The sequence below is a fragment of the Ursus maritimus genome, unplaced genomic scaffold (genome assembly GCF_017311325.1).
Source record: "Ursus maritimus isolate PB19 unplaced genomic scaffold, ASM1731132v1 scaffold_20, whole genome shotgun sequence".
Classification (NCBI taxonomy): domain Eukaryota; kingdom Metazoa; phylum Chordata; class Mammalia; order Carnivora; family Ursidae; genus Ursus; species Ursus maritimus.
In genome coordinates, this window is record NW_024424453.1 from 32718645 (window position 1) to 32744196 (window position 25552).

At 44.5% G+C, this 25552-nt stretch overlaps 1 protein-coding gene across 2 annotated transcripts in view; it reads right to left on the reverse strand.

Annotated features, from left to right (window-relative positions):
- Positions 1-25552, reverse strand: part of RFTN1 (raftlin, lipid raft linker 1) — a 192714-nt gene that overhangs the window by 72530 nt on the left and 94632 nt on the right. For both annotated transcript variants that reach the window (XM_040636843.1, XM_040636842.1), the window contains exon 4: positions 14188-14296. In XM_040636843.1, coding sequence (XP_040492777.1) covers positions 14188-14296 — 109 coding nt within the window. The remainder of the gene's footprint in view (positions 1-14187; positions 14297-25552) is intronic.

Below are 25552 nucleotides of genomic sequence, written 5' to 3' on the forward strand. Positions count from 1 at the left end.
GGGGTGGTAATCCTGTCACACTGGCTCTCAAAAAAGATCAGAAAAGATTCCACATAATCTCAAGCAATAAAAGTGAAACCTTCCAGTTTCGGGTGAAGATACAACAAGCAGCCTAAATGCTTGGCAGGATAAACTTCATTTCTCAGAGGAGACACCCCACCCTCCACATGCCGTGGGGTCGGTCCAAATTCCCACATTCGTTGTCTGTGCTGGATCCCACACAAATCTGGCAGACAGGAGGTCTCACCGAGTGGGGATGTTCGGCACCTCTGAACAACGCAGACGGGGAAGTTCAACCTGTGCTGTGAACCCGACATGTGTTCACTGACGGTGCATAATTAGCACTCAAAACATGTTCCATCTCATAAAGAAAGATATATATATATATGCATATATATGCATGCATGCCATTTTGGAAACTTTCCTGGTGATAACAGCAATTTCCATATTTGTAAACGTGTCTGCTGAGAAGCATGAAGTAGAAACGGGTGACACGAGGACCCTCACAAATCATTTCCAGAAAGGGGTTACTCAACAGGTTTCAAACACTGTGAACACTGGAAAAAGCTACGGCAAGTTACAGGAAAAAAGAAAATGTATGAACGTCTGTGTCCTTTATCTTCACCGCGTTACCTCTGAAAGCATCTGTCTACACAATTCTGATACCGCTCAAGCCTCAGAAACCCACCGGCTCTCGCTCTTTCATTCCATAAACATTCCCTGAGCATGTGCTAGATGACCTACACTCTTCTTGGCATGGAAACCAGAGACAAGAAACAATAAACGTAATAACTCAGTGAAAACAGTTCAGTACCTCTAGGAGGCAAAAAGAGCCACAGATGGGAGAAATCGAGAAGAGTAAAGGGAATCGGTAGGCTGGGGAGTGGCAAGGCGTAAGGTATTCTTTTAAAAATGGTGGGCAGCGTGGAAGGGCTCATTGAGAAGGTGAACTTGAGCAGAGATCTGAAGGTAGTGAAGAAGTTAGCCAACCCGATACTTGGGGGGAGGAAGGTCCATACAAATTATCTCCCCTTGCCAAGAGTTAAAAACCAATATTCACTAACAGCAACATGATGACTGACCCCCTCCGCAGTAAGCTGAAAGGGGAAATACACAGCCCACATGCTGCACCTCCTGGATATACCCTGGGTTTTACCCTCTAAATGTTATTTCTCAGGAAAGAGGGCATTAACTACTTCACACACAGACTTTTACAAAGTCTCTCATAATACAAGGGCTCTCTGCCACTTTATTTTGAACAAAATGCTTATTAGAGAAAACACATTAATCAAAACTGGTTTGGGAACTTTATTTAAGTCATCGGCTGGACTAATTTTTTAGAAGGAGGGAAACACATCTAACAAAAATTTAAAATAAATCCTATGGCATGAAACAACATTTTGGGTGCTGTAGTATGCATGCTTCTTAAAGACGGCATTAAAAAAAGTAGTGTACAAATTCTATACACAAATGAAAAGAAACAAACTCCTGCGAGACCCTGATGGGACTCGCAGAGTGCTGAGTGTTGAGCAAAAAAGGCCATTTACAAGAGATTCCACTTGTATAAAGTTCAAAACCAGGCGAAGCTAACCTTTGGTGTTAGAAGTTAGGCAGGCTGTCTATGGGGAGGAGGTGGGGGCAAGAGACGGGAGTGGCCAGAAGAGGGCTTCGGGCTGTTTTATTTCTTCGCTTGGGTGCTGGTTACCCAGGTGCATTCATTTTGCGCAAACTCACTGAGCTGTACACTTACGATTTACGCACCCTTCTGTATTTACCTTATCTTCAATAAAAAGAGAATCTTTAAAAAGGGCAATGCAGAGTAAGGGGTTGCATTATGGAGATTTCTCATTCACCTCTGAGCGGGATGAGAAAAAACAACTATCCTAGCGTCAAACAAATAAGTATTTTTTGACTTAGGATAGAGCTTCTGGTGATGGCATCACTCATGAATTTTTAAAGTGCTGAATTCCAAACAATTTGGATGAAAGTAAATACGATGAGCTTGAAACCTTATTTTAGATGCCCCCGAAAGTCAACTCTGGTGATGATAAAGACACTGAAGGCAAAGATGCATGAAAAGAGTAGGGATAAAAGTGCTTCATGAAAGGTAAACATGGGGAGAAAAGTATTATTTCCAAATATATATTTTATATATCTAAAAAAAGGCAGGCACAACTAAGTTAATAATTAATATTATAAACACAAATTGAATTATTTCAAATATATTCCTAAAAGGCTGTAAAGCTGGCCCCAAACTGTGTTCTGGATCTTTCCATGAGGAAAATTTGCCTCTCTTATCCAATATATGCTATGTTCTGATACTGCTCCTTGCTCCTTGTGGTCAACAAGACTCATAATCACAACTTCTTTGTGACAACTAGAAAACACAGAGAACCGAAACTGTTTAAATAAATGAACCCCACAGAACTATGCAGTCCACGACAGCAGCCACTAGCCAGCCACATGTGGCTTTCAAGGACTTATAATGTGGCTAATGCAACTAAGGAGTTGAATTTTTCATTTTATTGAATTTTAATTAACTTCAACTTCAATTTAAAAAGTGAAGCAGTAGAATTTTTTTTTTCTGTGAGACACCACCTTATTTTGTAGGATATTTCACTTTAACTCTTGGAAAGGTAGCGTCCAAATTGAGATGTGATACAAGTGTGAAATATATACCAGATTTCAAAGATTTCATTTGCAAAAAAAAAAAAGAAGAAGAAGAAGAAGAAGAAGAAGAATATAAAATATCTCATTACAAGTTGAGAACATAGTATTCTGGATATATTATATATATACAATACAACATAAATAAAACATAGTACTAAACATAGTTAAATAAAACATAGTACTAAAATTAATTTCACCCTTGTTTTTACCTTTTTTTTTTTAAAGATTTATTTATTTATTAGACAGAGACAGCCAGTGAGAGAGGGAACACAAGCAGGGGGAGTGGGAGAGGAAGAACCAGGCTCCTAGCAGAGGAGCCTGATGTGGGGCTTGATCCCATAACGCCGGGATCACGCCCTGAGCTGAAGGCAGACGCTTAACCGCTGTGCCACCCAGGCGCCCCTGTTTTTACCTTTTTAACACCACTACCAGAAAATTTTAAATTACGTGGGTGGCTGAAATTACATTTCTATTGGACAGCACTGCTAAGGAATAAAATGCCACTTTTGATTAGCAACTATCAAGGAGAGATAAAAGAATGAGAAATCAAGCCGGAAAAACCAATATATTTGAAGATCTGATTAACAACTATGGCGGAGTGCAGAGTGGGGGTGGGGGGAGAAAGCAGAAAAGGGGAACCGTGCCCAAGAAACCAGCTTCTTTTAAAGGCCCGGGGTCAGATAAGCGGGGATGGACCCAGACAGCAGGGCAAAAGCTATCTATGATTCCACAGCTGTCAACAAATCCAATGACCTAGTTTTGCTGACTACGTGTTAAAAAATTGCCATGTGTGTTATTAAAAAGCAAGAAGAATGACAGAGGCGCTGAGCACATGTCTTTCTGGAGTGACAGAAGAGAGGAGGGAGTTTTAAACTGCCCTGCTCCAGATTTCCCCTTCATTAGAGGTTTGGGGGAGGATTAGGAAACACCAAGTGTCTGTCTGGGCATAAACACTTGTTTTAGCAGAACCAAGAAAGTGTGATAAAGTTGTTCATGCTTGTGAGCGATGGCCATTGTGTGCAGTTGGGAGACGTTAGGAACCCCCTGTAAAAAGAGAGGAGACTGACCGTGCCGCTGCTAACTACCTGTGATTGTCCCTGCTGGTACAGAAATAGGTGCTTGGTGTATTGCATGGAACACTGGGTGTTAAAATGCGAACAATGAATCCTGGAACACTACATCAAAAACTAATGATGTACTGTATGGTGACTAACATCTCATAATAATAAAAGAAAACAGAAATAGGTGCTTGGGAAAGAGGAGAGGCAAGGAGAAAGTTCTTAAATTATATTTGAGAAATGCTGCGGTAAGGTAAATAAGCAGGTTTCTTACTGCAGACCTTTTCAGAACCTTGACTCTTTTAAGGAGCATCATGACTCTTTCCAAGAGGATTTACAACATGCATGTTCTCCAAATACAATGGACTACAGCACCTCTTGTGCTGAGGAGCATTGCAGGAAGGGCACATTATCAAGAACCTCTGGCTTAGGACCCAGATCTTTAGCTCCTTCTGGCTTCACCCTCAGCCCCAAAGGAACATTACTGTCTGCTATAACCATAGTTCGGAGGCACTGGCAACTAGAATCTGGTGGTCATCCCAGCTCATCCACCACCAGACTCCTTCTGATGCCTACTTCAATAGCTATGAGGGAAAGGTACATCTCAGGTGTGGCCACAGCTGTGTCCTGGGGAAGCACCCATCTTCCTCAGCTTCAGGACCTCCCAGGCTGGCCTACAGCCAACCAAGAATCTGGTCTCAGGCAAAGTTATGTGCACCCTGGCTTCATCAGCCTCCTACCCACAAGTGCGGATGGAAGAAATATTAGCCTCCCACCGTACCAAATGCAACCCAGGAGGGTGGAAAGGCCTCCTGAGAAGTCTGACACCCAGGCTGAGATTCTTCCTAGAACAAAGCATTCATGGGCACCTAGCTGCCACCTCTCTTGGTGTATCTTCTGTTTTCCCTCCAGTCTTTTGTCTGCTCCACTAGCCCCTGGAATATTTTCTGATTCCTTGGTTTTAGGGCAATTTCTCTGCAGAGACCACAAAGGAATGTAGGCCTGACAGCCTCTGGCTGCCCACAGAGCCAACAATAGGCCGCTTTCTGTTCTAGGCACATCTAAATGCCATTTTTAGGAATCCCCAGTGAATTCTGTTTCTGATTTAACCTACGAGTGTCTTATTATTATTATTTCATGTGATATGTGTTGCAAAAGCTAAAAATTACATAGAATTACAATGCTTCACACATGGGCAAGTTCTAATCCCCTCGTCGGCTGTTAAAATTCAGTTGCTTAATAAAAAATTACATTAAGGAGAACAATGAAGATAATTCAGCAAGCCCATGGAAAGGAAGAACATCTTAAATTTAAAAGTGAAAAAAAAGAAAAAAAAAAAAACCACCCACATGACCAGAAATCTCAGAACCAGCTTAGGAAGAACATAGGAACACACATGAGTTCTATGGGGTAAAGGGCAGTGGGTTTTAATTATATCCCAAAGACATTTTGGAACAGGCCTTGTAAAATGCAAGGGAGAGGCCACCAAAACAGTTTCCACAGAGGTGGCCAATGACCTCATGACCACACCACCAAGGCTCTTTCTGATTTGTAGTCTTGGGGCACTGACAGGGTTGACAGCCTCTCCCTTGCTGAGACACCTTCGACCTCCCTCACCCACTTTCTTCCAGTCTCCCTCAGACCTCTTAGTGACTTCCTCTCTGCCTCTTTTCTCTGTATGTCAGTCTGTGTTGGAATTCCCCGGGGCTCAGCTCCCTTCCTTCCTCGGTGATTTCATCCATGACCAAGTTTCAATTAGCATTTTCCAGCTGGTGTCTCCAGTCCAGATGGCTGCCTTGAGCTCCTACACTGGAGAAATGATGCCCTGGTCCACAGTCCTCCTGATCTCAGCAAAGACTCCTGCCCATCCAGTTGCCCAGGCCAAACCAGCCCCTCTCCGCCATACGCTGTGACCCAATCCCTAAACAACCCCGCTGAGCTCCTTAGCTCCACAGTTCTTAAGTCAAACCACCTCTCCACATCGCCACTCCGACTGTAAGCTAAGCTACAATCTCCGTCTACAAAGAGATACTCCAACAGTGTCCTAACTCCACCTTCTCCTGCCCCCAAACCAATCTTCACATCTCTTCCCAAAGTGTACATTTGGTATCATTCTTCAGCTCCTCCTTAAAACTCTCCCGTGGCTTTCCATTGCATTTGGGATAAGACCCAAATCCTGAGCCTACAGCTGAGTCCTAGCTACCTCCCCAGCTTCATCATGCAGCACTCACCCTCTCTTCTCTGTGGCCAAATCACAATGGCCTCCTTCCCCTTCCTTGCACCAAACATGCTTCCTCTTACCTTGTGACCTTTGTCCAAGTTATTTCAATAACCACTAGCCCCTACTCTCCCTCACCTGCTTACCCCTTAGATCACAGTGCAAACACGGACCACTCCCTCCTCCTGCTGCCAGCCTGGGTCAGGGTCCCTCACTATGTTGTGCTCTGGAGCACTTATCCATTTGTGATTACACCTCCATCAGGTGACTACCTGCTCCACGTCTGTGTCCTCAGCTACACTGTAAGCCTCATGTGACCAGGGACACTACCTGTACTGGCTCACTAAGGTATCCCTGGACGCCACCACACAGGGGCCCTCAACGATCTGTTTAAAGGAGCATGAATGGATTTTGGTCCCCTGCTACTGGATCTTGGATTCACGCAGAGAGACAACGAAGCATGAGAACTTGTCTTGTTTCTTGGGGAGTGATCAAGACAAACATTTGCCCCCCTCCCTCCCCTCAGGCTCAAATTAACTTCGACTAATTTCCCTGGACAGAACAGGAAGGTCGAAGGCCAAAGAAATAGCAAGGGGAGAGAGGATCAAGAAGGGCTGGGGAGGAGAAGCACTTGATAAGAAAACAGAGGCCTCCGGGCAGCAGGACCCACATTTTCCCCTCCGCTCTGAACATCTAAGCCTATGAGGGTCCGCCGACCACCTCCCCAAGCCTGAGGGATGGGCGTCCAGTCCCCCGTGGGCAGCTGATGCCCACTCTCCAGGCTCACCCAACCTGGGTCTGCCTCCACCTTTAACTCACCTCTGACTTTAACTTTCTCCGCTCTCCTGGTAGCATTTAGCTCCTACTTAGAGCAAACAAAACTTCCTCCACCTGTACTCTGGGCCAGCACTTCCTTTCTCTTTCCAAACTCATACTCTTAAACCCATGGAGGGAGGCCTCTGCCTTCTCCACTCTTAAAAACTGCTCTCGAAAGATTTACCAGTAGCTTCTGGTGGCCAAACCCAGTGGGCCACCCAACCAGTGGGTTCTGACTCGACCTCTTTCCTGCTTTTATACTATTCTCTTCCCCCAGATTCTGTGACATCGTGTTCTTCCTTTTCTCCCCTTGCTTCACAGAAGTTCTTTCTTTTTTTCCTTCTCTGTGTCCTCCCCAGAGCTCTAGCCATGGTGCTCTCCTCTCTCCCCTCTGCAAGCACAAGTTAAGTTCTCAGGTTATGACTCCATTCTGTCCCACGGCTTTGCCACCTCAACCAGTGGCTACTCAAAGTGTGGTCCTCAGCCCACTGCTGGTCCATCAACTTTTTGCTAACAATCCATGACAAGATAGGTACATGAAGTTAGAGAGAGCATGTCGACACTTTTCTAGCTATTCAACACTGCCACCATGTTTTTACTGTATCTTCGAAAGTATCACTTTTTAACGAACTGGAAAAAAACCAAACCAAATAAACAAAAAAACCCTTGGTCCTTCACCACAGATAATTTGAGAAACACTGACCTAGCTCTTACAGTTTTAAACTTTTTGCGATTAGATTATAGTGAAAAACCAAGAGACTTCACAGTAAGAAAAGTAAAAACATTATCAGCTTCTCTAAAGTTGTTTTAGAGCAAGTTTAGCCAACCAAAATGCAACTGGGTTGGTATTTCCACTAGGCAACCATGAGTTGATGCTGAGTGGTGACTGCCCCTCTGAGATGGGTATGAACCCCCCAGATGACCGCCTCCTTCTATCATTACCTGCCACTACCTATCTTCCCTGTGGGCCTCTGTGTCTGCACTTCAAGACAACTGCAGCTCCATTCCTAGCCTCCTCCTGAATTCCAGCCCAACAACCACAACTGTCTTCTGGAATGTTCCCTTGGGTGTCCCACCAGTCCCTCAGTCCTAACATGTCCATCACCAATCTCCTTCCCTCTCTGGCCCTGAATAGCCCCTCATGCTGTGTGTTCCCCATCCTCACAAGTCACCTTACCTCACACTTCAGTCAGCTGAGTGTCATTTCTGGCTCCTCCCTCCCCTTCTACGATACAATCTTAATAACTCTTCCTTCCTTTAATTTGTTTATTCCCTCGACAAATGTTTATTAAGTTCTGGAGACACCAGCAAACAGGAGAGCCCACCCCTCCAGCAACGCCTCAGTTGTCACGCCAGCCTCTTCCCCGCCCATCCCCCAGTTCTCTGTCTTCCACTCTGATGACATGGTCATCGACACACCATTTTGCCTTCACTCCTCCCCCACTCCTGCCAGATTCACCTTTTTAAAATGGCACAATTTGCTTGGCTCAGGGGTAGATGGGGGTGTAGGGAGGTAAGGGAAGCCTTTTTAATGTATTTCTCCTTTCGCTCTGAATTGGCGTCTTGCATTAATTAAAATTACTCTCCGCACCGCACGCGTAGAAATGAGGCCCTAATGCTCAGCAACCAGACAGAAAGCAAAAGATGAGTCCTTTATATACTCCAGGCAAAGTTTCATAATCCTGGGGATTTAGGATATTCCATTTCATTAAAAGAAGCCACTTAGATTTTAAAGATCTGTTGGGTCCTTTTCTTAAGGTCAAGACCTTAAGCAGCACCATTAGGTTTTTGGAAGGGCAACGCATCTAGTTTAATCCAAGCCACAGAGTTTCTGACTGTGAGTTGGCCCCCACAGGACAAGACAGGGGTCTGCCTCACCTCCCCTCAACTCCCTACATTCTAATGTCTCTGGTCCAGTGGAAGACAAACCTAAGTAGATCGTGCGGGTCAGTGCTCACCCCTCCATCATAAAGGGAGGGAATCTAAGGGGCAGAGCCCAGAGCTGAGGCCTGAGGGCAAAGACCCTGAAAGCTCACCTGGACCATGGCTGGGAATGTGGCCTTCTCTGATGGGCAGCGAGGCCTAGAGACCTAGCCTCCACTGAGGGGAGGCCTTCAACGGGCTCTAAAATCTGTCTCCATGTACCAGACACAGTTACACCTGTCTGTCTCCCATGTGGCCTCTCCTCTGGCTGGGACAGCCCCCTCTCAGTCCCTGAGCATCACACAGAAGAGGCAGCATGGCCTGATGGTCATGGACGTGGCTTCTGGGTCACAAAGGCTGGCTTCAACTCTTAGTCCTGCCTCTCACAGTTGTAACTGGGCAAACTGCATAGCTCTCTGCACCTCAGTTTCTCCACCTATAAAAAGGGGCTAAGCCATCAGAGGGGGTGAGATGAGGGTTAAGAGTATAGTGTGTGTGAAGCCTGTTAGCACAGGGTCTGCACAGTGAAATCCCATTTAAAATTCAAATAAACCTATAGATACACAAATCTGGGCCAGTAGCATATTATACAGCCAGAGAGCCCAATCTTTTCATTTTCTTTTCTTCTTCTTCTTTTCTGGGGGCGGCGGGGATGGGGGGGGGGTCTGTATTCTGCCTCAACCAGTTCCTGCATCTTTGTAGTAAACCCCGTTGGAGTAAACCCCACCTGAGCTGGTTTGAGTAGGGCTCTGTTTTATGTCATCAAAAGAACCCTGCCCAGAACAGGCTTCCTCTTCCCTTTGTTCATTCCAAACTCCAGCCAAACAGAACTTGACTCTCAGCCTGGAGCTTTCATTCCATGCTCCTATCCTTACCAAAAACAGTACTGTCCACCTCACCCCCTCAACCATCTCTCACTTTTCAGGACCCTCACTCTATACCACACCTCTCCAAAACCTTCCCCACTTGGCCGCAGAACCTCCCTGCTCCCCCGGAGTCCCAGTGCCACCTGCTGCTGTCTCTCCTGTAGAAACACCTGCCCAGGGCTGCAATCTTGAACAGTCCCGGCCCCTGGGCAAAGCCCTCACCCTCTCGGAACTCTTTCTTCCTGTCTAGAAGGGAGACATCACTGCTGGTGGGACCTCTTGACCAAAATTACTGTGAAGCACAAACCAGAAAATGTGTGTAATGACTGCAATCTTCAAAGGGCTTTCCAAACATTCGAGCACTTTCCCAAGAAGCTCCAAAGCACATAAAGGAATTTGAAGATGAACATGTAAGCCCTTTATGTGACATCATTCTGTCTCTTTACAATCCCCTGGGAACTCCGAAGAACAGGAAATTCCAAGGGGCCCCCCAAATCCACCAGCAACAAAAGACAGGCTCTGGAAGTACCTGGTGGCCAAACCTTTGTCTCATAGGAGCAAAGGCGGCAACTCTGCTCTCCAACAGCCTCCACACTCTTTGTCCCTGGAGCGTTCGGTTCGAGGCCTTGGAACACACAGTCTCTCCAAATCTGCCCATAAATCTGCCTTTTAAATGTTCCGTGGTCCATAATAAATAATTTACATAAAGGACTGGTTGGATGGAGCACAGCAGGAAACAAGAGGGGAAAAACAAAAAGCAGTAGCCCAGATTTAATTTGAGCAGCTAAAGTGCTCGGAGAAATCATCAGACCACACTGAAAGGAACAGAGTCATCGTGCTATAATTCCCTTCGCCCTCTGCGGAAAATCATGATGGAGAGGGCCTGTAAATTACAGCACCTTCGGCTCATTTTACATGACACAGATACAGATGATTTTATTTTTCCTAATTGTGGGAAATAATGAAATCTCCTTTCCCTCCTGCCATCCATGTTCTCTATCCAAAAGTTCAGCTAATTTAAAACATTCGGTGGAAAAATAATACTGGGCCATTGTTCTTAAGAAAAAAAAAATCTAATCACTTTGAATTTAATTCTAATATGCAGAGAATATGAGCTTATCCTGTGTGATGGTACAATGACAAAATGAGTTAATTACCATCTCGTCCTAAGATGGATCTGCTTGTCATAGGAACGGGAGCCATTCTTTCACACAAAATAATGACCCAGATAAAAAGTAATGACTGTAAGCTGGAGCTGCCGGGGGCACAGCTTCATCTTGGCCTAAGTGAATGGCAATTAACAAGTGTCACCACTCTCTCTCTACAAATAGGGACCAGGCTCGTCATTAAATATTTACGGAAAAGACACAAATGGTTTTTAGTATATTTCTTCCCAGGAAGCTCCCAGGGTCTTCTACCTGTGTGATGACAGAAAAATTTATATGTGTGTAAAATTCTGCCATCAGCTAGAATAGCTGTTGATCCTACAGGGGGCATTCGGTTCCCTCCGCTCTTTTGGTCACAGAAGTGGTGTCTTCTCCAGAAATCGTGTCCAACAACAGTAAAGAAGAGCAGAGGGAAGGAGGTCCAGACCCATCCTTTTGTCCCTCTTCTCCTGGTTGTCACAGCCACTGGCTGAGAAACTAAAGCCACACCCTGCACCAATGGCCGGAAACACTGGATGCTTCCAGGCCCTGCCCTCGGCCACACTGGACAGTGAGGGACAAATGGCAAGACGATCTCAACACCCCCTGAGTCGTTGGCAGGAAACTTTACCGGCACCTGCTGACTGTGACTATGAACCACCTCTCTATTGAGAGGAACGGTGGTGAGAGATGCTGGGATACACATAAGGAGACAAACTCTGGGTTAGGAATCTCCTAGTGTGCAAGGTGTCTAGTCTGTCGGGACCCAATGCTTGTTTGAAAACCAGCATTATTGCAGGGGCAGCTGGCACCATGGGCTTTTTAAAGTATATAATTTTTGAAGTGTTAAAAACATAATTCCTATACAAGCATAGAATGAGCTAATTATTAAATGAACTATCAGATACTGATGTGCACACATGAGTGTACACACACACACAGATGTCTACCTGCACTACAGACACTACACACACCAGTATCTGAGTGCCCACTAATCAGGCTGCTTTCTCCTTAAGACCTGGTATGCGCACAGTGTAACGGGCCAGTCATGCAATGATCTGGTTTGGTTAAGACAAAAGTACCATATCATATGCGTTTTTGTTTGTTTTTTAAAGATTTATTCATTGGGGCACCTGGGTGGCACAGCGGTTAGGCGTCTGCCTTCAGCTCAGGGCGTGATCTCGGCGTTATGGGATCGAGCCCCACATCAGGCTCCTCCGCTATGAGCCTGCTTCTTCCTCTCCCACTCCCCCTGCTTGTGCTCCCTCTCTCGCTGGCTGTCTCTATCTCTGTCGAATAAATAAATAAAATCTTTAAAAAGAAATAAAGATTTATTCATTTATTTATGAGACAGAGAGCGACACAGAGAGAGAGAGAGAATACACATGTGTAGGGGGAGGGGGAGGGGTCGAGAATCTCAAGCAGGCTCCCTGCTGAGTGCAGAGCCCGACACAGGGCCCAACCCTACAATCCATGAGATCATGATCTGAGCCAAAATCAAGAGTCAGCTGCTCAACTGACTGAGCCATCCAGGCACCCCCCAAATCATATGTTTTTAAAAGAGCATATGTGACAGTATGGACAGAGCCTCATGCATTCATCTTACCCACCTACCCCTCAAATATTCCAAGCATCCGAGTCTTGATTACAAGCCTATTTCTTTTTTTTTTTTTTTAAAGATTTTATTTATTTATGTGACAGAGAGACAGCCAGCGAGAGAGGGAACACAGCAGGGGGAGTGGGAGAGGAAGAAGCAGGCTCACAGCAGAGGAGCCTGATGTGGGACTCGATCCCGGTACGCCAGGATCACGCCCTGAGCTGAAAGCAGACGCTTTAACGACTGCGCCACCCAGGCGCCCACAAGCCTATTTCTAAAACGACTTTTTCCAGGACTCAGATCGTGGGGTAAGCTCCACCCCTAACATATCACTACCCAAGTTTATTAGAACATTTTATCTGCATCAATCCAGAAAAGAGGGCCCCATTTATATAGACATCTACATGACTTATACAAATACTTATTTGTCAGGCTTATGCATGTGTGAACAAAAAATGCCTTTTCCCCATTTCTTAAGTAATGATCTGAATTCCACTAGAGCAGAAAGAGTCTCCATCGCCCTAGTAAAATGATCAGAAATGTTGACCTACAAGGTCATCTGACTCCCAGGTTCCAGGTCTTAGCACCTCCCACCCCCATACACGAGGGGTTATTCCTAGGGCGGTTTTGAGCCTGAACAACAATCAACATTGAAGGGAGGAAGACAAGAAGGGAACAACAACAAAAGAGTCACTGGGTGTTTATAGAGACAATCTAATTATTTCACTCTTCTGCAAAAATCCTCTGCATTTACAGCGGAGTTCTGGCCTCCCCTCACCCCTTGCACTCCCTTTCTCTCCCAAAGCTTCTCTGATCTTTTTTCTCCCCTCCCTTGCTCCTGCACCAGGCCCTCACACGTGCTGCTCCCTCTGTTTGGAAGGCTCCCCAACCTTCTCTGTGCAGCCCCATCACTAGGTTACTCCTCATCCTTTCTCTCTTGGTGCGAGGGACCTCGCTGATAGCCAGACCACGCGGTGTCTGCTGGCCCCTCCGCCCTGCTGCCCCCTGCTGGTAATGCTCATCACACTCCTCCAGGGTCTGCCTTCCAGGTGTGAGGACCTGATGGCAGGGACCTCAGCCGTTTCCTTCTCTGTGTCCAAGCGCCAGCAGGCAAGGACTATTTCTGGCCCAAAGTTGATGGCCAACACTGTTTATTAATGATTTCACTAATGGACAGATTGAATCTCAAACAAACCATCATCACCTCCACAGGATAGGGAACTGTCAATTATCGTGGAAGACCGGGTGAGAGAGAACAAGGTAAGCATTAAGGAATGAACTTAGCCCCAGTTTGGGCAAGGACATTCCGTCTGCAGTATATGTCATACTGAAACTCAAGTGAACCCTGCAATGAGGCAGGAAACCTCACAGAGCATGAAGAGAAGTTCAAAACCAGACACATTTCTGGGCAGAGAATGATTCTCCTGCAACTAGGCCATTTTCTCTGGTATAACTGCATGCCAGTGGCCACAGGACTCTGCGGTGTTCTCACACTAGAAAGAAAGGTGGCTCATGGTAATGAAGACCCACAGGACAAGTGGAAGGTGGGATCTGGGCTAGGCGGGGGGTCACACCACCTCGAAGGTTTGAAGGGAGTCCGAGCAGTGGGCCCACAGGCCTGTCAGCTATTAATCCCACTCCAGCCTTAAAAGACAAGGTCCAAGGTCCTGCCTGACTCTGGACTCAGGCAGAACTCTTGTTCTGAGTCATCTTCAGCCTGAGCAATGTGTGTACGGGGTGGGGGTTGCACCCCTGCGGGTCTGCTCAAAGACCCAGGTCCAAGGAGGCACTGGCTCCTGTCCCAGCGTGTGGAGTGTGGCCGAAGCGCCCTAAGCCAGCCCCCGCCAGTTCACACTGCAGACCTGGTCAATTGTCTCCTGACCACAGGACTCACCTTCTTAATGAACTCTGGGATGAGTTTTTGGCCTGTCAGGTGGTCTAAGGAGGAACAGCAATCTAATTCCAAGATGTAGCGTTCGTTGTGAAGATCACTTTTCTGAGATCTGAAGAGAGGAAGAAAACACACAAAGATTAAGATTTTGCGCTATATGTATATGAATTGTTGGGTATTTAATGAAACCCCAAATTCTTTCCTAAAAGTAAATGTCAAAAAAGCACTGCTGAAAAATAATTTATAGTAAAACTCAAATTATATATTAAATTATACACATCATGGAAAGACCTCCAAGACATAGTATCAAGGAAAACACACCATTCTAGAAATTTAGGACAATATAGCTTATGCATTAAACAACACACACACATATTCTCATGGAGTTTATCTCTCATGGGTTTATATCTGCCAAGGCCTAAACAAAGAGGCACACCAAACCACTAACAGCATTTACCTCTGGAGGATGGAGAGGGTCTGCATGGAAACTAGATCTAGGGGTGGTAGTGATAACTGAAAGTGACTTAAGCTATATCCCTAATTTTTTTTCACTTTTTCTAAAAAGAATATATTCTTTTTTTTTTTAAAGATTTTTTTAAAAATTTTATTTGACAGAAGACAGCCAGCGAGAGAGGGAACACAAGCAGGGGGAGTGGGAGAGGAAGAAGCAGGCTCCTAGTGGAGGAGCCTGATGTGGGGCTCAATCCCAGAACGCTGGGATCACGCCCTGAGCCGAAGACAGACACTTAACGACTGCGCCACCCAAGCACCCCTAAAAAGAATATATTCTAATAGTATTTAGAAAATTATAAAAGTCTTTTAAAAGGGTCAACCCTTACAGAAGGCAATCTGGTAAAATCTATCAAATTAAAGACTCACTAAAGAAAGAAAAGAAGGCAACTAAAGTTCTGGGGAAAGAGTGGGTATAAAGGTTGTTTGTGGCAAGTAACTGCAGGGTCCTGGTCGGCGCAGAGGTGGCCAGCGTGGCCTGGCCGTCCCCCCACACGGGTGGCGTGGCCACTTCCCTCTTTCGCACCACGTAGATGTGTATATGATGCGACACTATGTGCATTCAGGAGAGCCAGCAGCAAGTGATCACCAGAAGGAACTCCCACCACTTCATGCCATTCCTTTGAGAGGCTCCTCTATGACCCGTACGTGGGCCTAAGGAACTCCTGAAAGCCATATGATTATCAGAAATGGAAGGTGATTCCTGGGACCACCAAGCCAGGCATAAGGCAAGAGGAGATGGATTGCCTCTAAGGGTCAGCAAAGCATGTACACTCTCCCTGGGTAGCCAGTCATGGGGATCAGGACTGAGGGACCAGGGCCCTGGGCTCTGTCTAGGGTTTTCAGCATAAGCACAGCCCCTCCCCACTGGCCAAGGGCTCTCTCAGCCCAATTAATGAGGAGCTCGACCAAAGAGGGGCCCATGCCAGCTCCTATAAGAGCAGGTGTGGCCAGAAAATTCTTAAAGTGGGCACTTTCACACCAAACTCCTAATACACACATATCCTACCAAATAAGTGGTTGTGAATATGAATATTTCCTTTACTTTAAAAATGAATTTCTAAGATTCTTATATATCATTAAAAACAATTTACGCTACCATTAACCATCTGGGTATGATTTACATGAAATTCAAAAGTGAAAAAATTTTAAAGAGAATTTGGCTTTTCCCAGGTGCCCAATTGTGATTGGATAAGCAAACATCAATAGCATATCTTGATTTTATTTTTCCTTCTAACACATCCTTTCAGGAGTAGGGATTGAGGCAAATACTTTTGAAATGTAAAAGAATAAATGGATTACAAACTGGTCAAACTTGAATAAACCAACTCCAAAAGAAGAAATCAGTTCTGTGCCCCAGCCTTTTTGCATTAAAACTTTGTCAGAGGGGCGCCTGGGTGGCACAGCGGTTAAGCGTCTGCCTTCAGCTCAGGGCGTGATCCCGGCGTTATGGGATCGAGCCCCACATCAGGCTCCTCTGCTATGAGCCTGCTTCTTCCTCTCCCACTCCCCCTGCTTGTGTTCCCTCTCTAGCTGGCTGTCTCTATCTCTATCGAATAAATAAATAAAATCTTTAAAAAAAAAAAAACTTTGTCAGAGACTAGACGGCGTGTTCTCGTTTTTTCCCCACATTCTCAACCTCTACCACACCCCAAACAAAAGACATATTAAGAGGAACTAAAGCAGAAGATTTCAGACGTTTCAAAGAGAAGACTTGGTCATGACATACTGTCATGGGTATTTGTGGGGTCTCAACGAAGACAGGCATGGGAGGAAAGCATTCTAAGATGTGAAATCCCAGCTGCTCTGTCACATGAAGACAAATGTCAGACCGTGCAAGGTTATTTATAAACACCCACTGAGATTTTAAATGAGTAGGTTGAAAAACAGTAATCATTTTCAATAAGTCGACACCATATCCACTCAGTAAAACAATCATAAAATGAATGGAGTTTGTCTTTAAGCAACTTACAACCCAGGTTCATAAGGAATAATCTTTAGTACAGGATCTACCTGTACTAAAGGTAGTTACCTTTAGTAACTACCATCTTTGGTTCTAGAACAAGAAGTGCTATAGGAAGGAAGGCAGCTCTGGTTCATTTCATCAAATAATTTGCTGTCACATCTGAACTGAAAGGAGCACAAAATACCTACAAAAATGGGTATTATTACAAATTTTCTAGATGAAACTTGAAAAATCACATCTTCACCTATAGTTTTGGCAAAGAAAATCCAACGGTGACTGAGGGAATAGATGAGCAACTAATAGATGAGCAACTAATAGGCAGGGGGACCTGTCTTTAGGAATTGTCTTCACAATTTAACCACAATAAATATGGTTGCTGTGGTGAACACACCCTAAGGTGACCACTTTCTCCCAATCTTCTCTACCTGCTGGTGTTCATGCTGTCGTAAAACCCTCCCCTTGAGTGAGGGTAGGACCTGAACTTTGCTTCCAACCATAAGAATATGGCAAAGAGGATAGGGTGTCACTCCTGTGATTACGCTATGCTGTAAGGCTCCATTTTAGCAGACTGGAGCTATATACTCCTCTTTCTGGCTTTGAAGAAGTAAGCTGCCATGTTTTGAAAGGGCCATGTGGCAAGGAACTGTGGGCAGTCCCTGGCCAACAGTTGGCAAGAAACAGGGATTTCAATTCTGTGACTGCAAAGAGATGAATTCTGCAGAGAACCTAAGGGAGCAGTGGAAACAGATCTTTCCCCAGTTGAGCCTCTGTTGAGACCACAGCCCAAGCCAACGCCTATAGTGCAGCCTGATGAGACCTGATGCAAAGAACCCAGATAAACTACAGAAACTCTGGGATAATAAATGCATGCTGTTTTGAGCCACTAAATTTGTGGCAATTTATTACAGAATACAGAAAAATTATACAGTTGCTGACTAGGAAGACATGACAGCTTCATGCTTTCCCACTGGTAACCAAGTCCAGGCCCAGGCCCACAAGATCCATTCAGAATACCTGAGAGCAGCCTGAGAGGAGTCACTGACAGGTGATGAGTGTTCCATGTCTCTGAGGGCAAGGACCACCCTGGGAGAGAGAAGCGGCTCCAGAGGTCAGGGTGTGGCCCTCCAAGGGATCACATCAGGAGGAAATAGCTACTCTATAGTCAATCAAGTTCCTAAGGAAGAAGCATTAACATGAAACTCTCAGCTGAGGAGGGATTTGCCACCCTCCTATGAGGGAGGGGAAACACCACTTATGTTTCCCCGAAGGCCATGTCCTTGCGTTATTGTGGAAAGGGAAATGAGAAACCACCAAACTTCCCCTGGACTGAAGTTGTGATGGCTTCCACTTCTGGAAAGGACAGAGAGATCAGGGTTTAAACAGTAAGAAAAAGGAGGAACATAGAATGCATTTCTGGAGATGTAGGATTAACGACTTAAAGCCTCCCTCATCTGGAAATTAACACCAAATACTCTGAGATTAAATGTGAGCACTCCGAGAAGAGCACTGCTAACGATGAAATATGCTTCACCACCTCCCTCCATGACCTATTCCATAATGTCCCCCAGATTTATCGGTTACAGGCTACAGGTGCTAAAGCAAACTAGAGGTGGGTCAGAGAGAACTAGAGGTCAATGACACACCTCTAGTTCACTCTGGACAATTTAAACCACCTCTAGGTGACTTTGGACGATTTATTTAAACTTTCTGTGTCTCAGTTTCTTTCATTGTTAATTGGGAATATTATGAGTAGCTGTTACTTAGTATCACTGTAAGGACTAAATAAGACAAAAGCATGTAAAGTTCTTAGCACAGGGCATGGCAGGAGGTCTGGGCTCAGCAAACATTAGCCACTGCTGACTAGTGACTATCATCTATAATTGCATTCTTTACTTTCCACACACTCTTCACAGTTCATAATTATTCATTCGATGAATACTGACCACAACTACTACTATGCGCCAGGCACTATTCTTTAGCATATATCAATAGACAGAGAGACAAAAATCTCTGCCCTCATGGAGCTTACAATCTAGTGGAGGGGGACAGGCAAAAAACAATAAATATATATGAGCATATAATAGTATGTTTGGCGGGGATAAGTATAGAAGAAAAAAGAAACAGAGTAAGGTGAAGAGAATCAGGAGTGTGTGAGGGAGGTTGCAGTTTTGTTGTTCTTGTTTTTAAAGATTTATTTATTTGTTTTAGAGAGAGAGGGAGAGAGCACGCAGGAGCAGGGGGAGAGGCAGTGGGAGAGGGAAAGAGAATCCTCAAACAGACTCCCTGCTGAGCATGGAGCCTAATGCAGAGCTTGATGCAGGGCTCAATCCCAGGACCCTGAGATTATGACCTGAGCCAAAATCAAGATTCAGCTGCCCAAAAACTGAGACACCCAGGTGCCCCTAGAAGCTGCAGTTTTAATGAGGGTGGTTTGGGTGGCCTCACTGAGAAGGTGACATTTAGAATAAAGATTAGGGGCGCCTGGGTAGCGCAGTCGTTAAAGCATCTGCCTTCGGCTCAGGGCGTGATCCCGGCGTACCGGGATCGAGTCCCACATCGGGTTCCTCCGCTATGAACCTGCTTCTTCCTTTCCCACTTCCCTGCTGTGTTCCCTCTCTCACTGACTGTCTCTCTGTCACATAAATAAATAAAATCTTAAAAAAAAAAAAAAGATCAATGGGAAGTGAGGGAGTTGGCCATGCTGATATCCAGGATGAAAGCATCCAGGCAAAGGGAACAGCCAGTGCAAAGGCCCTGAGGCAAGATAATACAAAGAGGCCCTGTGGGTGGAGCTCGGTGAATAAGGGCATAGGAGGAAGAGAAGACAAGGCCAGAGAGTCAATGGGGAGCAAGGTAAAGTAGACTTTACAGGCCATAGCAAAAATAGTAGTTTTTACACAGAAAGACAGGGGAAGCCCTTGGAGAGTGTTGAATAGAGAGGTAACATGATCTGGGTTATTTTACAAGGCTCCCTCTGGCTGTAGGAGGCAGCTAAGGGACTAACTCAGTGGTCCAGCAGGGAGATGATGGTGGCTTAACGTAGGTTTTTAGCAGTGTAGCAGCAGTCACAAAGGCTGGATTCTGGATATATTTTCAAGGTGGAACCTTTAAGACTTTCTCGTGGGGTGTAGAAGGAAGAAAGCCGATGAGGATGGCTGAGAATTTTAGTTCCAGCAACTGGGAGACTGGATGAAGTTGCCACAACTATGATGGGGAAGCTTGTGGGCAGCATAGTTTTGGGGGAAGGTCAATAATTCAGTTAGATATGCTGAATTTGACTTACTCAGCAGACATCTAAGTAGAGATGTCTGGTAGACAATTTAATACATATTCCCATCTGGATTTCAGGAGAGGGGCTGGAGATATAAATTTGAGTCATCAGCTTTCCGATGGTATTTAAAGCACAAGACTGGATGAGATTTCAATTAATGTAGAGAGAGAATAGTCAAAGACTGACCCTTGGGACCCTCCACCATGAAGACGTTGGGAGAAAAGAGAAGAAAGCCCAAAGGAGAAGAAAGAGAAACCATAGAGGAAGGAAGAAAACCAAGAGAACATGCTGTCTGTCCTGAAAGTAAAACATAGGAAGCATGTCAAGGGGCAAGGTATGAGCCACCCTGTCAACTTCTTCAATTAACAGACTCATAATCTTCTCTTCAATTTACCAGTAGCCTTAAAATCCCCAAAGAGAAAGTGGATTTAGTCCATCCTATGGAAACAAGTACAAAGAAATCTGTTTATATTATGATTAAAATGGGTTGATTACCAAATAATCCACTGATTTGGGTCCCGAACAGCTTGGTTCCTTGAAAAAATAAAAACACCTTCATGCTGCTAGGTCATTTCTCAAAAACCACCTGGGGGAAAATTAACTGAAAAAAACTCTAACCCATTCTCACATCTTGAGGCCCCCACTTGTACACAGCATTGGACAGTTGAGGGGGGTTTATTTCCACTCCAATGGGATTTTCTGAAAGGAAGAGGAATAAAAAGGATATTACTGAGCAGAGATGTGATGTGCTGAAAGCCAAGAATACATAAGACAAAACAAATTCAAATTCTTAGTGTCACAACACAGTGGTAACAAGGCACATAAATATGGCATCCTGACTGTTTCAGATGCTGGAGAAGCAGCTAAGACTTCACAGCCCAGTTAAATTTTAAAAAGCCATCACAACATGACAAATAAATGTAGTGTGGTACCCTGGACTGGGTCCCATAACTAAAAGAGGACATTAATAGAAAAACTGATGCAATCCAAATAAAATCCACAATTTAGTTAAAAGCAATGTACCAGTCAGTGTCAATTTCTTAGTTTTGACAAAGGTACCATGGTAATGTAAGGCTTGGGGAAACTCAATGAAAGACATAAGGGAATTCTCTGTACTTTCTTTGTAACTTTTATATTAAATCTAATATTATTCCAAAATAAAATTTATTTTTAGAAAAGAAAGAAAGGCATTCTATATTTTTGGGTATATGTATTTCCTGTTTTGACTCTGTAATATTTATTCTCTCAGGTAGTGTCTCTAGACTAAACTACCCCTACACCCCTGCCTGACTATACTTCTCCTATCAGAGACCCCTCAAATCACATCAGGGAAATATCTAAAATAACTGGATCTGGAGGACAAAAGGAAAAGGGCCTTTGATGTGTCCCAACTTCAGGCACTGGAACAATCCAACAAGAAGCCTTGGGCTCTGTGAATCAGATAGGGTTTCTCCCACAGGGCAGGCATCCTCAGCCCTGGCTGCATTCACCTTTGGAAGCACTTGGGGAGCACTCCTAGATTCTGATTGACGGGTTTTAGGTATGTCTGGGCAAAGAGGCTTTGGAAACTCCCAGGTGATTCTAATGTGTGGTTGGAGTGAAGAACCACAGCCCAGGCAGGGTGTGTTGTATCTGCTGCTGTCCTGGAGATTTTCCCTGGCCAGGAACTGAACATGCCCATGGAAAGAGAAAACACAGAAAGAATGACTTGTAGAGACCAATAATGTAGACTCTTATACCCTCAGAAGAAAACAAACCTTCAAAAGAAAAAAAAAAAAAAGACCAGAGATTAAGGAAATATAAGAAGGAGGACCTTTCTCTATGCCTCTTTTGGTGAGAAAAACTCAAAAGTATATTCAACTTCTTGCTCCTCTCAGTTCTTTTTACTTTTTTGTTGTGATTAAAAAGTATGTAAAAGAACATTTACCATTTTAACCATTTTTAAGTATACATTCAATGCCATTAAGCACATTCACAAGGCCGGAAAACCATCACCACTATCCATTTCCAGAACTTTGTCATCATCCCAAACAGCTCTCACTTATTTGACACCTTACAAATGGGATGTGGGCCAAAACTGAACAGAAAAATTTTAAATACACACTGGTAGGGGCGCCTGGGTGCCTCATTCGGTTGAGCATCTGACTCTGGATCTCAGCTCAGGTCTTGATCTCACTGTTGTGATTTCAAGCCCTGCTTTGGGCTCGGAGCTGGGTGTGGAGCCTATTAAAAATAATGCTTGTACAACGAACACATAAAAGCAGATTTAGACACTGAGCATTTGTGCACAAACCTCTCCTAATTGTAGGGCAGGAGAGCAAATACCCCCTATGGTGAAGTACCTCAGATATCAGCACAACTGGCCACAGATGTCGGAGTTGTTTAAGGCCATAAGAAAAGACCACCTATTCTGTGTCGCGCTGACCTCATTACTCACACACAAACATCAACTGTCATAAAAACTGTGCAAATCGGAGCTGCGCTCATTACAACAATCACATCTGCCCAAGGGCTGTGCCGTCACTCCCCAGGCAGCCAGAGGGTCAGATGGTCACAACAGGGATGCAAACTCAAAGACCCACAGGCACTGAGTGGAAGAGGATTTTTTTTTTTTACCAAAAATACATAATCTAGACACTCTGTTCTCATATAAGAGATATAAGAATGGTCTTCATGTCCACAGAGAAATAGGCTCTCTCTGCATTTTGTTCGAACACAGAATCCTATCAGACACCCTCTCACAATGCCATTTCTGAGAGCAGTGTGGTTGGAGAAAACCTGTCTCCGCCATGAGAAAAGTCACAGTGCAGGAGTGACGTTAAATGGTAGGCGCCATGTCACTATGGTGTTGGGGAGACAGTGGGAAGAGTGGAAATAATGGTAACCTTGGCAGTTTACATCCCAACCATGGCTAGGGATTCCAGGCCAGGGTTGCCAAAACTTGTAGTTTTTTAAAAGTCATTAAATTGTGTCTTTATGTCAGCCATAACTGTCAAATTGTGGCTCCGGATAATGTTTTCTATTACATTGGCCAACATCTTGGGATTGAATTTGACCTCCCGGCCACCAGTCTCTGGCCTCTCAGTAATGCACACAAAGCTCCCATGTGAGTCACAGAAGGCTGGATGCCAGGGAAGAGATAAGAGCGAGCAGATTATCTAACTGTATCATAATCAGAAAAACCAACCCATAAACTCAGTCGAGATAACTCATTCCTTATAATGACTAAGCAGATGCTTCCCCTCGGTGCTTCCAGCTAACCTATGATCATGGCCAGTGCATTTACACAGCCCTTGCCAGCTCCTCACTGGCTGGGACATGACCCTTTGCTAAGCCATCGAAAGAACATGTCTGCAAGCAAAGACTGGACTGTCTATGAGTACTTTAAATATTCAAAATTAACACAGGCAAAAGAGTTAATCCTCAGATTATACTGACTAAATACCCAGTAGTGAATTAAATACCCCTTTTGGTTTCATGATCAGATCTGAAATCAGTCTACTAAAAAACAAATGTCTGTCGAAAAACTATTATAAACCATGCTTTTAAAAAATAAACATGTGAATAAATACTACCATATACACTACTTTTAAATAATAAACATGTAACAGATCTCACTTCAACTCATAAAACCCTTAGATAACTTCAAAGACCATGAGTTTAAACAACATCTCTTCTTTCCCAGGACACCAGGCCCAGTTTGAACTTGAGTTGTAAAAAAGAAAGGAGAGGATGTGCAGTTCATCAATAGAACTATTTTTGCTTCACTTAGGAATAATCAGAAAGAAATGGTGGTAAACTCCAACTTAGATTACTAGGCATTTCTCCAACCAGGAAAAAAAAATACTGAATGTCAGTTGACAGAAACAAATTCCCTATGTCTGGGAAACAGGAAGGATTTTTAAGAGATTTCTCCCAAGGCAATACCAAGTTCAAGCAGAATAATCAGAATGGCGCTTTTTTTTTTAAAGTAGTAGTAGAGAAGGAAATAAACTACAGATCTGAAGATTTGTCAAGGAAAGAAAAAAAGGCTTTTTCTAGTTTCATTAACTAATGTAAAACTAATGACAATAAAAAGATCTGTGTATTCATTCACCTGTTCATCACCTTCTTGACCACTGACCACATGGAAAGCACTGAGTTAGATCCTGCCTTCAAGAAACTTACAGTCTATGGGCATCTAACTATCCGATACTGCTATCTACTATATGCAAACCGTATAAAAACAGAAGTGTCACACGGGAGCTCAGTTACTTTCAGCGTCAGTGATTAGGAAATATTTTAAAAGGCAAGAAGTGTGTCAGCTGAGCCCAAAGCTGTATGGAAATTAGCCATGGGACAATGGATAAAAGGATATTCCAGGCACCGAGAAGAGAAATTAGTAAGGATATAGATGGAAAAAAGCATGAGTTACAGGATGGAAATAATAAATAGGTCGGTTTGGTAAAAGGTGAGGGCCGCCTATCACAATCCACTCCTAAACAGGAGCCTGGCGAACATCTAGAAGAATCGGCTGTTCGGAGGGACGCGTGACGCGTCTGCAGTGGGCAGCAGAGAAGCAAGAACCATGCTGGGAAAGAGAGGATGAGGTGTGTCGCTACAGGATGGGACTGGACTTCATTCTGAGGGAAAGGGGAGGCATGGATGGTCTTAGATAAGACATTTAAATACAGACTTTAGGAAGATGAAGCAAGTGGCATTGCGTACGACAGAAGAGGCAAAGAATGTTTTAGGAGAGCAGTCATGAGCCGAGCTAAGGTTTTGTAGAGGGAGTGGACGGATGGAAGAGAGAGTTAAGGTATTTTCCGTCTCTGCAATTGGTGGTAGTTGGGGTGCAGTGGGGAAGGGAGTAAAGGCTGCTTCCCAAAGATGCTCTCAGAACAATGGGGAAAAGATTTCCGATCATTTTATGACTCCTTCCCCTTGCAAAATAAATCAAATCTACCAAAAAAAAAAAAAATGAAGCTGCTGGAGTAAAAAACTTCCCCTAATAGTGAAGCTTAAGAAATGCTTGGGGGGGGGGGGGAAAAAATCCAAGTAAACTAATCCTAGCAAATCATTAAATAAAGCACCTAACTATATAGCCTATCAGGGGAGTTCTGAAGTAGGAAGTAGAGAGAAGCAGAAGAATGAACTCACAGAAGAGTCACTGCCTTTTCTTCTGATTTTGTCTTCCTCTTTCACCAACAGACATTCACCACTTCTGTTGATAAGGGTTTGGTATCACCAGGAACATTCCGGAAATGATGGGGGAGGGGGGACGGTAAGAATGATACCCTAACCACACACTCTCTTCGGGAGCTGCGCACTGCCAAGTGCGTGCGAGTCACTGTGGCATCTAACTATCCAGTACTGCTGTTTATTCTAGAGAGATCTTGCCACATCCTGTCTCGCTGTTTACAGTCAGAGCCGGCTCTCTGGTAGATAAACCGTCGGTGACTGCGCAACCCAAGGAGTTCACCATTAATCTTAAAAGCAACAGGAAAACAAACAGGCTTTACCCCCGTGGTCCCTGTATAATGCAGCTGTGAAAGACTTTGAATCCCCACAGGCTGGACTACAGAAAAGAGAAGAACCGCAAGGAATGGGATCTGGGCAAGGGTCCTGCTTTCTCTGGGATC